The sequence below is a fragment of the Halichoerus grypus genome, chromosome 7, assembly GCF_964656455.1.
Source record: "Halichoerus grypus chromosome 7, mHalGry1.hap1.1, whole genome shotgun sequence".
Taxonomy (NCBI): Eukaryota; Metazoa; Chordata; class Mammalia; order Carnivora; family Phocidae; genus Halichoerus; species Halichoerus grypus.
This window is the reverse complement of record NC_135718.1, coordinates 131,187,957-131,201,327: the sequence shown is the minus strand read 5'-3', so window position 1 is coordinate 131,201,327 and position 13,371 is coordinate 131,187,957. Positions and strand designations below refer to the sequence as shown.

The window sequence follows — 13,371 nt, the reverse complement described above, 5'->3', positions numbered from 1 at the left end:
ATGATTAGATTGGGGCACTACTTGATAAACTTTACTAAATCCCAGGTGGTATGCAGAGTAGTGACTAGGTCATGAGGATGCTTGAAATAAGTCACAAGGAAGGGTTGAAGGAACCCTAGTATTTAGCCTTGAAGAAAAAAGTGGAAACTGTCCTATAAAGTGTAAGGGCTACTCTGTGGAGGACGGGTTAGATTTAAACCATGGTAATCCAGGAGGTAGACATGACAGAATCGGTGAGTGGACTTTAGAGGCAGATTTAGTGCCAGATTTCACTTTCTGGGTCATGAGAGGTTCTTAGGATTCCCTTCTAGGGACATTTGTTGCTAGGATAACAAGTTTGGGATAAGATTGGATTAGATTGTCAGAGGTCTAGTAGTTCTAGCACATATAATACACCTGGTGTCATCATCATCACCATACTTCCTGCCCCACCACTAGCCACCAAACTTGGGTAGGTTTTATTAGTGCTTAAACTTGAAAAATCAAGTGTTTTAAAAAGATAGGAAATTAGGGGTGCCTGACTGGCTCAGTTGGTAGAGCATGCATCCCTTGATCTTGGGGTGTGAGTTCAAGCCACACATGGGGGTAGAGGTTACTTTAAAGCACCTGGGTGGCTTAGTCGGTTGATTTCAACTCAGGTCATGAACTCTGGTTTGTGGGATCCAGCCCCCAGACGTGCTCTTTGGGCCCTGTGCTGGGCATGGAGCCTGCTTAAGATTCTCTCTCTCCCTCTCCTCCTGCTCCTCCCCACACAAGTGCGCTCTTTCTAAGTAAGTAAATAAATAAATAAAACCTTTATTTTATTTTTTAAAAGATTTTATTTGTCCGAGCACAAGCAGGGGGAGCGGCAGGCAGAGGGAGAAGCAGGCTCCCTGCTTAGCAAGGAGCCCAATGTGGGACTCGACCCTAGAACCCTGGGATCATGACCTGAGCCAGAAGGCAGCCGCTCAACCAACTGAGCCACCCAGGTGTCCCTAAATAAAACCTTTAAAGGGGGCGGCACCTGAGTGGGTCAGTCAGTTAAGCTTCTGACTCTTGATCGCAGCTCAGGTCTTGATCTTAGAGTCATGAGTTCAAGCCCTATGTTGGGTTCCACGCCCAGCATGGAGCCTGCTTAATAATTTAAAAAAAAAAGGAAATTAAAATGGGAAGAGAAGTTATTCTTTTGCTGCCATGGATCAATAACAAATTGTTTTTTGTAAAGGTAAAAATAACAATGACTTTAGAAATCTTTTTGCAATCCACTTTTTTATTCTAAAGCAGTGGGTCTCGAACTTGTTTGATGAGGTCGCTACACACAAGAACACAAACACCTGAAACAAGTGTCAGGAACTTACTGTTATTTAGGTACAATTTTCTCTGATATTTTTGATTTGCTTTGTTGTTTTAATGCAGGTTATACACCAATAAATTCATTTCAGGATCCAGTTGTGGGTTGTGACCTGTCAATTGAAAAACATTGTTCTATAGGATCTCATTCATCTGACCAAATGTGATGTTTACCACCCAGGTGATTAGTCAAAAGAGCAATGTTGGTTATTTTAGGTTTCTCAAAACTCAAATTTCAAATGTGCTTTAAGTGCCTAATGAGGAACTTGTTAAATTCTAGAAAGCAAGGTGGATTTTTTTTTTTTTTATGCTTCTTCCCTGCATTGACCAGAACTTCTTCAGGGTAAAAATGGAAGTATAGTCTGTTGATGGAGCTTAATAATGTAATAGATTGTCTAAAAGGCTCTCCAGTTTGCCTTGAGAAAATGGTTTTGTGCTCTTCAAGTAGTATAAAGCTTAGGGTGTCAATAATTTAATTATATTCAGAAGTTCTGCTTCCTCCCCCGAGTTTGCTTGTTATTGATCTCCATATTTTGATGTGCAGGCTTGTTATAAAGTAGAGCTGGATTATGTGGTTTTAGTTTTCTCATCTGTAAAGTTAAGAGGGTTAGGGGTACCTGGCTGGCTCAGTTGGTAGAGCATGCAACTCTTGATCTCAGGGTCATGAGTTCAAGCCCTGTGTTGAGCCAAGAGCTTACTTTTAAAAAAAGAGATGGGGTGGGGGGGGGCGTGCCTGGGTGACTCGGTTGGTTGGTTGATTTCTGCTCAGGTCATGATCTCAGGGTTGTGAGATGGAGCCTGCTTAAGATTCTCCCTCTCCCGATCCCCCCCCCCGCCCCCGTCTCCATCTCTTAAAAAAAAAAAAGAGAGAGAGAAAGCAAGAGAGAGAAGATTAGATAAGGTCATTTCAAAGGTGTGATAATTTTCATCTCAAACACTGATCGTTGACTCTTCAGAACGGTGGGTGGAGGTGCTTCATGTTTCAGGAATATCACTGTTTTGGTCTTAGACAGTCACTGCTGTAAGAAAGAGCATTTTGGGTGTGTAGACTTCTCAGTATTTAGTAGAAAGAAGTTGATTAAGAGAGTGGAAGAAAAAAGTCCCTATTGCTTCTGAGTTGCTTGAATTATCCCCATTTGGTGCTAAAACCAGATCTTTTCGTGTTCTTTGTCTAGCTTCCCGCTTTACCGTTTGTTTTTGCACTTTAACCTGATGCAAAAGTGGGGACTTCTCATCTCAGAGCCCTCTGGTGATCATTCAGAAATTGGTTCATTGTGACCAAGGTACATTTAGAATCTAGACAGAGAGATCATGTACGTTTTTAAAGTAAGAAAAAACTTAATTGAAGTTTTTGTGTTCCTATCCAGTTGACCCCTTGAACACTGAGTTTGAATTACGTGGGTCCACTTTTATGCAGATTTGTTCAGTAAATACAGCACAGTACTATAAATCTATTTTCTCATCCTTAGGATTTTCTTAATAACATTTTCTTTTCTCTAGTTTACTTTATTGTAAGAATGCATATGACATACAAAATATGTGTTAATCGACTATGTTATTGGTAAGGCTTCCGGTCAACAGTAGGCTATTACGTGGTTAAGTTTGGAGGTAGGAGTCAAAAGTTAATACACGGATTTTCCCTAAGACATAACATACTTTAAAACAGCAAGCTAATCATCATGTTCAGATAATTGAAAGTGTTACTTGTGTATATTCATAACTGCAGTGATATTCTGGGTGGAACAAATTAGTACTTACAGGTAATAATAGCTGCTCTTTATTGGTTAGCTGTGTAGCTGGCCCTCACAACAATCTTGAGAGATAGGTGTTGTTATTCCTATTTTACAGGTGAGGAAACTGAAGTTCAGTGAGGGGAAGTAACTTGCTCAAGGACATACAGCTAGTAAGTGGCAGAGCCAGGATTTAACCCAATTCAAAAATCTGTGTTTTTAACCTTCTATGCTATAGTGAAATTTTGTGTTGTCCTCCCCGTTCTAGTTATTGTCCTAGTTGTCGATGCTCATTTTACACTGAAGACTCAGGCATTTAAGTGATGGTATTTTGAGGAAGTAAGAATGTTTCTTTGTTTTCAACTCGAAGTAGAACTTCTCATGCCCTTAGATTTATATATTACTCAAAAATGTGTTTCTATCCCAGTATATCTTCTGTTTTTAGTTTACATGGGAGTAAGTTCAGTAAGCGTGATTTCCACCCTAAATAAGGTAAATCTGTAAGGAATGGAATAGTATTTCTACTATTGTTTTGAAGTATCTTTAGAAGGCAGGAATTGAACCAAATTATTATTATAAATCATTATAATGAGTTATTATGAATGACCCTTGTTAACGCAGATCCTTTATTTAAATTATTTTTTCTTTTTCCTCTAACTTAATTTATGGGTGGATGCATTCCTTTTTTTTTTTTTTTTTTGGCCTAGTTATCCTTAAGACAGATTTGCTTCTATATTTACATTTTGCTTTACTTGGATTTTATAGTTTCTGTGATAAATGACATTTATTATGTACGTAAGAGAATTCTGATAATTTTGACCATTTTGACATAACTGAAGGTAAAATATTTTGTGTTTCAAATGAGGGAGTGGCCTCTGAATTTAATTTTGAAAAATTTAAATTTGATTACTCCTATAATATCAGTATAGTCTACATGGCATTTTTTTTTTTTTTTGGTAGTTCTGCTTGTTAAAAACTAGGATAGAAGAAAATGTACTAAATAGTTGCCTTTTTAATTTCTTAGATTTAAAATAACTAGTTATTTCATACGGTGGAAACTAAATTTTCTTTTGTCATTAAGGGCAGTGGGAAATAAGTGTCTGATGGGCTGAAGGCTCCCACATACATCCTCTCATGATACCCTTTCCCACCCTGACTCTTTGCAGATGCCGAGTCCATTTGCTCATCAAATGCATTTCTTGATTTTGGTGTTCTGAATGAAGGAGAGACAGCCCCTGTCCTCAAGAAGTTCACATTTAGTAGGGAAGACAAATTGAGTAGATTATATAGTATCAATAGAGGATTAAAGGTGTTGAGAGGAGGCGGGGTTGTATCTGATAGGAGTGGGAGTTGAGGCGAGCAGCAATGTAGGCCAAGGAGAAGCATGACCAACTGGTATGAGACAACCTGATTGGAGGAATTACAAATTTCCGGGTTGCTTGATTAAGTGGCAAAAGATAAGGCCTTCAAAGACTTTAAGGAGATTGGATATTATCCTCTCAAGTATCTTATAAAATTAGGTTTCTAACAGAGCTCTTAAATTTGGCCCTAAGAGGAAAAAATTAGAAACATCTGAGTGTCTACTTTTTACCTTGCTCTGTGGTTAAAAAGGAAGGAAAGAAGGCAGGCAGGCAGGCGGGCTGAAAAAAAAGAAAGAAAAATGGGAAATGTGGATATAAGACCATTGTTACCTTCAAGAAGCTTAGATTAGTGAAGAAAACAAATGGTACAGCGATATGAGTTAAGATGTGTCATACACAGAATGATAGTTGACCATTTGCAATTGAGGAAAACTTTTTCCTTGAACTTTAGTAATAATTTTATTTAAATTTATGGCATAGGGGTTCCTGGCTGGCTCAGTTGGAAAAGTGTGTGACTCTTGAACCCGGGGTTATGAGTTCAAACCCCATGTTGGGTGTAGAGATTACTTAAATAAACTTTAAAAAAAAAAGGCATAACTTTTTACATCTGTCCGGCAATTTAGGCCATCAATTCCAGCAGAGAAGGATCTGAGGCCCAAAGAAATTATGTGATTTGCCCAAAGTTCTAGAACCAGAACCCAAGATTCCTATTAACAAAGATTCTATACTTTTTACTGTGTAATTCCATTCTGGAGTATTCCTTGTGACAGACTAAGGAAGTAACTATCTTAGCTAACTGTTATGTTGAACCCACACTTAATCGATCAGGAAGCTGATAGGCCTGTATGTTTATTGCTCCTTTATTTTTAAAGCCTTAAAGTAGCTAACATGTTTTCTCTTTTACAAGTTAAAAATTCCAGTTTATTTAGTTGCTCTACATATGATAAACCCTTCGCCATTCTGGTTACCCTTCTTTATATAGTCTCATAGAATATATCTATTGATAGATGGTACCCAAAAATTGTACCATTATTTTAGTTGCAATCCCACCAGCATGGATAAACTAGAATTATTATGCCTGCAATTTCAGAACCTGTACATTAACTATTAGAGATGAAGATTTCAAACTCCCTCTTCTGGATACTTTTCTTATCCTGGTTACATGTCCCATTTTTCTTGATCCTAAATAATGCAGAGCATAGTCATAATACTGTTTTTCATAGTATCTATCATTAAAAATCACTGTTTGTTAAAACATAGTAGGCATTTAATTATCAGCCCCCCAACTAGTCTTTTTTTATAGAAAATATTTTATTCTTTTTAAATTGTGGTAAAAAGAGGTGCCTGGGTGGCTCAGTCGTTAAGCATCTGCCTTCGGCTCAGGTCATGATCCCAGGGTCCTGGGTTCGAGCCCCACATAGGGCTCCCTGCTCAGTGGGAAGCCTGCTTCTCCCTCTCCCACTCCCCTGCTTGTGTTCTCTCTCTCACTGTGTCTCTCTCTGTCAAATAAATAAAATCTTTAAAAATAAATAAATAAATAAATAATAAATTGTGGTAAAAATCACATGAAATTTACCATCTTAACCATTTTTTTTTTTTTTTTTAAAGATTTTATTTATTTATTTGAGAGAGAGAATGAGACAGAGAGAGAGAGCATGAGATGGGGGAGGATCAGAGGGAGAAGCAGACTCCCTGCCGAGCAGGGAGCCTGATGCGGGACTCGATCCTGGGACTCCAGGATCATGACCTGAGCCGAAGGCAGTCGCTTAACCAACTGAGCCACCCAGGCGCCCCCATCTTAACCATTTTTAAGTGTACAGGTCTGTAGTGTTGAATACATTCACACTGTTATGCACCCAATCTCTACAACTTTCTCTTGCAAAAGTGAAACTATGCATGTCATTAGCTATCTCCTTCCCCCTAGCCCCTGGTATCCACCATTCTTTTTTTTTTTTTTTAATTTTATTTATCTTTATTTTTTTATTTTTGAGAGCGAGAACACGAGCGGGGAGAGGGGCAGAGGGAGAAGCAGACTCCTCACTGAGCAGGGAGCCTAATGTAGGACTGGATCCCAGGACCCTGAGATCATGACCTGAGCCGAAGGCAGACGCTTAACAGACTGAGCCATCCAGGCACCCCTCATCATTCTCCTTCCTTTCCTTCCTTCCTTCCTTCCTTCCTTTTTTTTTTTATTTTTTTTAACTTTTTTTTTTAAGATTTTATTTATTTATTTGATTATTTGACAGAGAGAGAGAGACAGGGCACAAGCAGGGGGAGCGGCAGGCAGAGGGAGATTTTTTAAAGATTTTATTTATCTATTTGAGAGAGAGCAGTGTGCACAGAGGGGGTGGGGGGATCTCAAGCTGACTCAGCTGCAGGGCTCGCTCTCCAGACCCTGAGATCATAATCTGAGCTGAAAGCAAGAGTCGAACACTCAACTGAATGAGCCACCCAGATTTTATTTTATTTTATTTTATTTTATTTTATTTTATTTTATTTTAAGTAATCTCTACACTTAACGGGGGCTCAAACTCAAAACCCCAAGATCAAGAGTTACACGGTCTACCAACTGAGCCAGCCAGGTGCCCCCACCATTCTTTCTGTCTCTAACTTTGACTGCTCTAAGATATCTCATATAAGTGGAATTAATAGTCATGTTTTTAAAATTAACTTTCCTAATAAAATGGTATCATTTATTTATAAAATCAGCTGCTTTTAACAAAATATATCTAGAGCATATTTTATAGTTTTGCATCTTGACTTACTGAGGCAGTACAATGAAAAGATAATTCATTGCTGGTAGACCAAAGAAAAACAGAAGGCAAAATCCCTTAAGAGCCTATCTTTTCCAAAGCCAAGGTATGGCTATACCTTCCTCCACATCTAAGCCCCATATTTTCAGAATTCACTCCTACACCTTTCATTTTCACATCTTACATAGAAATTGTCTGTATTCTTGGATTCTGAGCATGTTGTCTTTGGATATAAATGATGTCTTAATCTATAAAATCAGGAATATTCCTCTGCTCAGGCTTAAGTGTAGTTGGTGGCGTGTTTCTTTTAGTGATTTCCGTTCACTTATTCAGTATCTAAATGGTACAGTACCTGGAAGGCTCTTTTGAAAGCAAGGCTATTTGGATACTAACATGGAAGCTTTTATATATCTCTAAAGGAGGAATTTTAAACTTTTAGAGTATGAAGTACGAAAATGGAAATTAAGATTGGTTCAAGTTGTTAAAGATGCCTTACCTAAAAGAAGTACTTAAAATCATTGAGTCAAGTAGATACATAAATTTGTGAGACTTTCATATTTTTCTTAATTACAGACCATTTAATAAAAAGCACCTTCTGGGGCGCCTGGGTGGCTCAGGCGTTAAGCATCTGCCTTTGTCTCAGACCATGATCCCAGGGTCCTGGGATTGAGCCCTGCATCAGGCTCCCTACTCAGCAGGGAGTCTGCTTCTCCCTCTCCCACTCCCCCGCTTGTGTTCCCACTCTTGCTGTGTCTCTCTCTGTCAAATAAATAAAATCTTTAAAAAAAAAAAAGCATCTTCTGAATGGATCAGTTATTTTTTCTTCAATGTAAGGCTTAATCTACTATCACCATAATTTGTATATTATAATGTAACTATTATATTTAAAAATCACTCTGTCTTGAAAAAACTCAGTGATAATTTTATCAGGTATACACGTGTATGTGTGTATAGCAGTAAGAATAAAAATGTAAAGCATTTAGTTTTTGTTGATGCATATGTGATATTTCTGTGTCATTAATGAATTCATATGGTAGTTTGGCTCATTTTGCTGTTTAAATGTGTTTTGGGAGGTGGGAGGTTTTGAGGGAGAGAATAGTATTTGAGCTCTCATTGAGATGAGCAATAGGAGAATTGTAGTTTGAAATACTTTTGGTTTAAGTTAGACTTTTCTGTAACAACGTGAAGGTTTTTTGGCTGAGGTGGGGGCTTATTGAAAAATTTCACAGAGCTAGTTCTAATTTTGTTTATGAGATAGGAGCATGTGTTTTAATATCATAGAAAAGTTCTCCATTTTTATGATCTTAATTAGAGTCTCTTCTTTCTACAGAAATAGAAAGGTCGTTGATTATTCCCAGTTTCAGGAATCTGATGATGCTGGTAAGTTTCATGATTTCAGTAAATTGTAAATTATATCAAGATCTCTGTCACCCAAAACAAAAGTTGAACTTGCATGGATTTTAACTTTCTTTAGTAAGTCATTGATAATAAATACTTAATTTTTTTCTTATCAGTTTTGGATTCCATAGTTTAAATGTGCAGTAATTCTGATGCAGTATTTATTAGTTGATAATGTCCCCAGCTATAATCACAGTAAAACTTGTACCTTATATTAGTTTAAGTTTTTTGCATAATAAAGTAACTTAGAGTATTTTGTGAAACATCTTGAATTGTGAACTAATTTATCATGGAATGAATAGTATGTCTTTTTTTTTTTAATATTTTATTTATTTATTTGTCAGCACAAGCAGGGGGAGCGGCAGGCAGAGGGAGAAGCAAGCAGAGGGAGAAGCAAGCTCCCTGCTGAATAGGGAGCCCGATGTGGGACTCGATCCCAGGACCCTAGGATCATGACCTGAGCCAAAGGCAGATGCTTAACCAACTGAGCCACCCAGGCGTCCCTGAATAATATGTCTTAAATCTTAGCCATAAGAGGTTTCTTTAGAATATGCCCTTATTCTCATTATTTTCCAGATGCATTTACTATTCTTCCTTTTTTTTTTAAATCTAATTTTACTTATAAAAGTAATATGTGCAATTTGGGAAAACTTAGAAAATGCAGAAATGTAAAGAAGAGTAATAACATACAATCAGCCTCCCAGAAGAAATACTAACATTTATTAAATGCTGCTAAATATTTGCATTTATTCATTTAATCCTTGTAGAGCAGTCCTATTAAAATGGGGAATACTGTTACTGTTTACCGATAAGGAAATTGAGGCAGAGATATTATTCAAGGTCCCTTGGCTAGCAAATGGCCATTTTAACCTTTTTGTTTAAAAAGCCTATGTCTTTTGTCCCTTTTAAAAACGTAGTTGAGGGGCGCCTGGGTGGCTCAGTTGGTTAAGCGACTGCCTTCGGCTCAGGTCATGATCCTGGAGTCCCTGGATCGAGTCCCGCATCGGGCTCCCTGCTCGGCAGGGAGTATGCTTCGTCCTCTGACCCTATTCCCTCTCATGTGTTCTCTCTCTCTCATTCTCTCTCTCTCAAATAAATAAATAAAATCTTTAAAAAAAAATAAAAAAAAAATAAAAACGTAGTTGAAGTCTTGCTATAGAATTTTGGGTTCTGTCCCCCTCCTATCCCACTCCTACTTATGAGTATATTTCTCCTGTTACAAAAAGTTATTTGAGGGCCGCCTGGGTGGCTCAGTCAGTTAAGCGGCTGCCTTCGGCTCAGATCATGATCCCAGGGCCCTGGGATCGAGCCCTACATCAGGCTCCTTGCTTGGTGGGGAGCCTGCTTCTCCCTGTCCCTCTGCCTGCCTGCCACTCACCCCTGTTTGTGCTCTCTCTGTGTCAAATAAATAAACAAAATCTCAAAAAAAAAAAAAAGTTATTTGAGAAACTCCTATTAATGGTTGTGTGATATTCCATAATGGAATTTATGTGTCCAACCATTTAATAATTGCTGAAGCTCCAGACTACTTCCAGATCTCTCCACTATTATATAAAATGGTGTAGTAAACAGTTTTAAAAATAATCAATTTTGGGGGCACCTGAGTGGCTCAGTCGGTTGAGCATCCGACACTTGATTTTGGCTCAGGTCACGATCTTGGGGTCGTGGGATTGAGCCCCATGTCGGGCTCTGCGCTGGGCATGGAGCCTGCTTGAAGATTCTCTCCCTCTTCCTCTGCCCCTCCTCCTGCTCACATGCATACACTCGCTCTCTAAAATAAATAAGTCTTAAAAAAAAAAAAGTCAATTTTTAAGATTGGGTAATTTTCTTTAGTTCTATAGGACTTTAGAAGTTAGAGATATTTTCTTCAAGTGTCAGAGTATGCTGCATTTAATACTTTAGCTTAAAAGCAATTTACTTGGGCGCCTGGGTGGCTCAGTCGTTAAGCATCTGCCTTCGGGTCAGATCCCAGGGTCCTGGGATCGAGTCCCACATCGGGCTCCCTGCTCTGCGGGAAGCCTGCTTCTCCGTCTCCCACTCCCCCTGCTTGTGTTCCTGCTCTCGCTGTGTCTCTCTCTCTCAAAAAAATAAAATCTTTTTAAAAAAAAAAATAAATAAAAGCAATTTACTTGATAACAGTAATTGTGTTAGGATTGTAGAATTGTGGGTTCTCTACATTCTAAAATGCTTGTATTGCTTTACTACTATAATAGTTTTCATGTAAATAGGAAGGTGTTGAAACATGGCAGTATCTTTAAGAAATTAAATGGTAGGATATGAAATGGTAAGAGATATTTGGCTATGGACATATTAAAGTAAACACATGAGGACTAAAAGGGACTGGGCTTAGATAACTATTTTTTTTTTTTAAGATTTTATTTATTTATTTGACAGAGACACAGCGAGAGAGGAAACACAAGCGGGGGGTGGGAGAGGGAGAAGCAGGCTTCCTGCCAAGCAAGGAGCCCGATGCGGGGCTCGATCTTAGGACCCTGGCCTCATGACCTGAGCCGAAGGCAGGTGCTTAACGACTGAGCCACCTAGGCTCCCTGAAAACAATTTATTTTTTAAAAAATGAAAGAAAATTATTTGGGAAATCCTGCCCCCTCACCATTTAAATAGCTTGAGAGATTTATCTCCAAAAATAAGCAGTGATAATTTCTACATGTAAAAGTCGTAATATAGTTCATTGAATTTGAAAAATGCTCTGTTTAGATGAAGATTATGGAAGAGATTCAGGCCCTCCAGCTAAGAAAATTCGGTCATCTCCTCGAGAAGCTAAAAATAAGAGGCGATCTGGAAAGAACTCACAGGAGGATAGGTAAGAGGCATTATTAATCTGTTCCTGCTTACACTGCCCCACTGGAGGTGAGGGTGGTCTCTGATCTCTAAATTGGTGGAATCTCTGTTTACTTTGGGAAAGTGCTTATTGTCCACTTCATGTTGTTTTGCATATTTCTTACTATCTCAGGCAGTGCTTCTTAAGTCTAGAGGTTACCCTCTTTAAGATCGCAAGGCTTGCTTGGACTCAAGCTGGAATCCAAGGTGATCTCCAAGAATACCTTTGTCACTACCTCAAACCTCTGAACATAAGCAGAGAGATTGTTTAAGTATGTCATTTGTTACCTAACGTTAGTATTGGCATTTTCATTGTAGTGATAGCAGAGTGACTGATCTCTCCCATTCAGTCACCCAGCACTGGCAGAATCCTAACTAAAGCTTATAGAGTCTTAAGTTGTATAGCCTGCTGAGTTTTACTGTCTATCATCCATTCTCCTTTGTTCAGATACCTTAATCATTCATGGGGGTTTTTGTTCCCCTTTCCTTCAGTTTTATAAACAAGTTCACAGGAGTTGTGATTTTAACTATAATTGCTTCATGAGACTAGCACTGTAATTTTTGCCTCTGCTATCACAGATCTACACACTCTCATACTCAGTGTTGCGTAACTTTAAGACCTTCTTAATGATGGTAAAGGTGATGATGATGATCGCTACCGTTTATGATTCTTTGCCAGTCTCTACTATGTGCTAATTTATATTTATTATCATTTAATTCCCATAACACCTTTATTAGGGTAATACTAGCTTAGAGAAGGGTTCAGTGATTTGTCCAAGTTATCCAGCAAATGGACCAACAGGTTTTGGAACCATGTCTGTTGAACTCCAAAGTCCACGTTTTAACCATTAGGTGATACTACTTCCAAATAATACTGTTAAGTAGGAGAGTTCAAAGAAATGAAATCTTTTCTTATCAGTTCTTCCAAGATACTTACCTTCAAGTACTAAAATCTTATAAAGCCCCACACAGAAGTCTTTCCATTCTGAATTCACAGGATGCTAAATTTGTAGAAACAACAGTATTTACCTCCAATATTTTCTTTCCTGGAGAATTTCAGAAACATGGTTTTGAGGACAAATAAGACAAAATTTTGCTGTGGGGAGACAGGTCTTCCATGGTGTTGTAGTGTATATCTCTAATCCAGTTTTATATAGCAGCCCAACTTTGATTCATTATATTCATTTTTTATATTTCTCTTAGGAATGAATTTCTCTGTCCCCTGCTACCTATTACAATGTCTCATCAATATAATTAATATGTAGCCTAAACTTTTCCTTGTTCTAATCATTTGGTTTTATTTTTCTTTCCTAAGTGTCAGGAGCAGTTGAAATACAGTTTTTATTGCCGTTTGTATTAACTGCCTTGTATAGTTTATTTCCTCAGACCATTGTTGTTTTGAATTTTCTGTTGGTCTCTACTTAAAAGTTCAGCTTTTACTTGACATTACTGTAATGGGACTCAAGGAGTAATGGTCTCTATAAACCCAGTAATAAAAGAACTAGAAAAAGTAATAGTTCTTTGTCATTGTGACTTGTGAATTAAGTGCTTATTTTGCATAAAAGCATTTAGAATAGTCACAGGTTTCAGAACTACAGTGTGTCTTGGATCAGATTGCTTAGTAAGGAAATGTATTTGGTTTTTCTCTTTGTTTGGGAATCTTGGGTTCGGTAGTTTGTCATTTGAGTGTGGTCTAGATTATAGGAAATACCAAAAGAGATTTACAAGACCTGCTGTTTGAAAAAGCTATGAAGGCAGTTTTTATGTATGAGTGGTTTTTTGTTGTTGTTTATTGGAATTTCTCATTGAATCATAAAATTTTAGAACTGAAGAGAGTAACAAGTAATTTGCTTGAGATCATACAACTAATTAATGACAGGAGCTAAGATTTGTAAGGACATAAAGTGTGCATCTTTGTGACTTAAAAAAACTGTTTTATAAAACTTTCCATTGAACTTTGAA

At 37.8% G+C, this 13,371-nt stretch overlaps 1 protein-coding gene across 2 annotated transcripts in view; it reads left to right on the top strand.

Moving 5' to 3' along the window:
• NUCKS1 (nuclear casein kinase and cyclin dependent kinase substrate 1) overlaps nucleotides 1-13,371 on the top strand; it is a 33,777-nt gene that overhangs the window by 9,291 nt on the left and 11,115 nt on the right. For both annotated transcript variants that reach the window (XM_036077242.2, XM_036077241.2), the window contains exons 2-3: nucleotides 8,504-8,553; nucleotides 11,287-11,392. In XM_036077242.2, coding sequence (XP_035933135.2) covers nucleotides 8,504-8,553; nucleotides 11,287-11,392 — 156 coding nt within the window. The remainder of the gene's footprint in view (nucleotides 1-8,503; nucleotides 8,554-11,286; nucleotides 11,393-13,371) is intronic.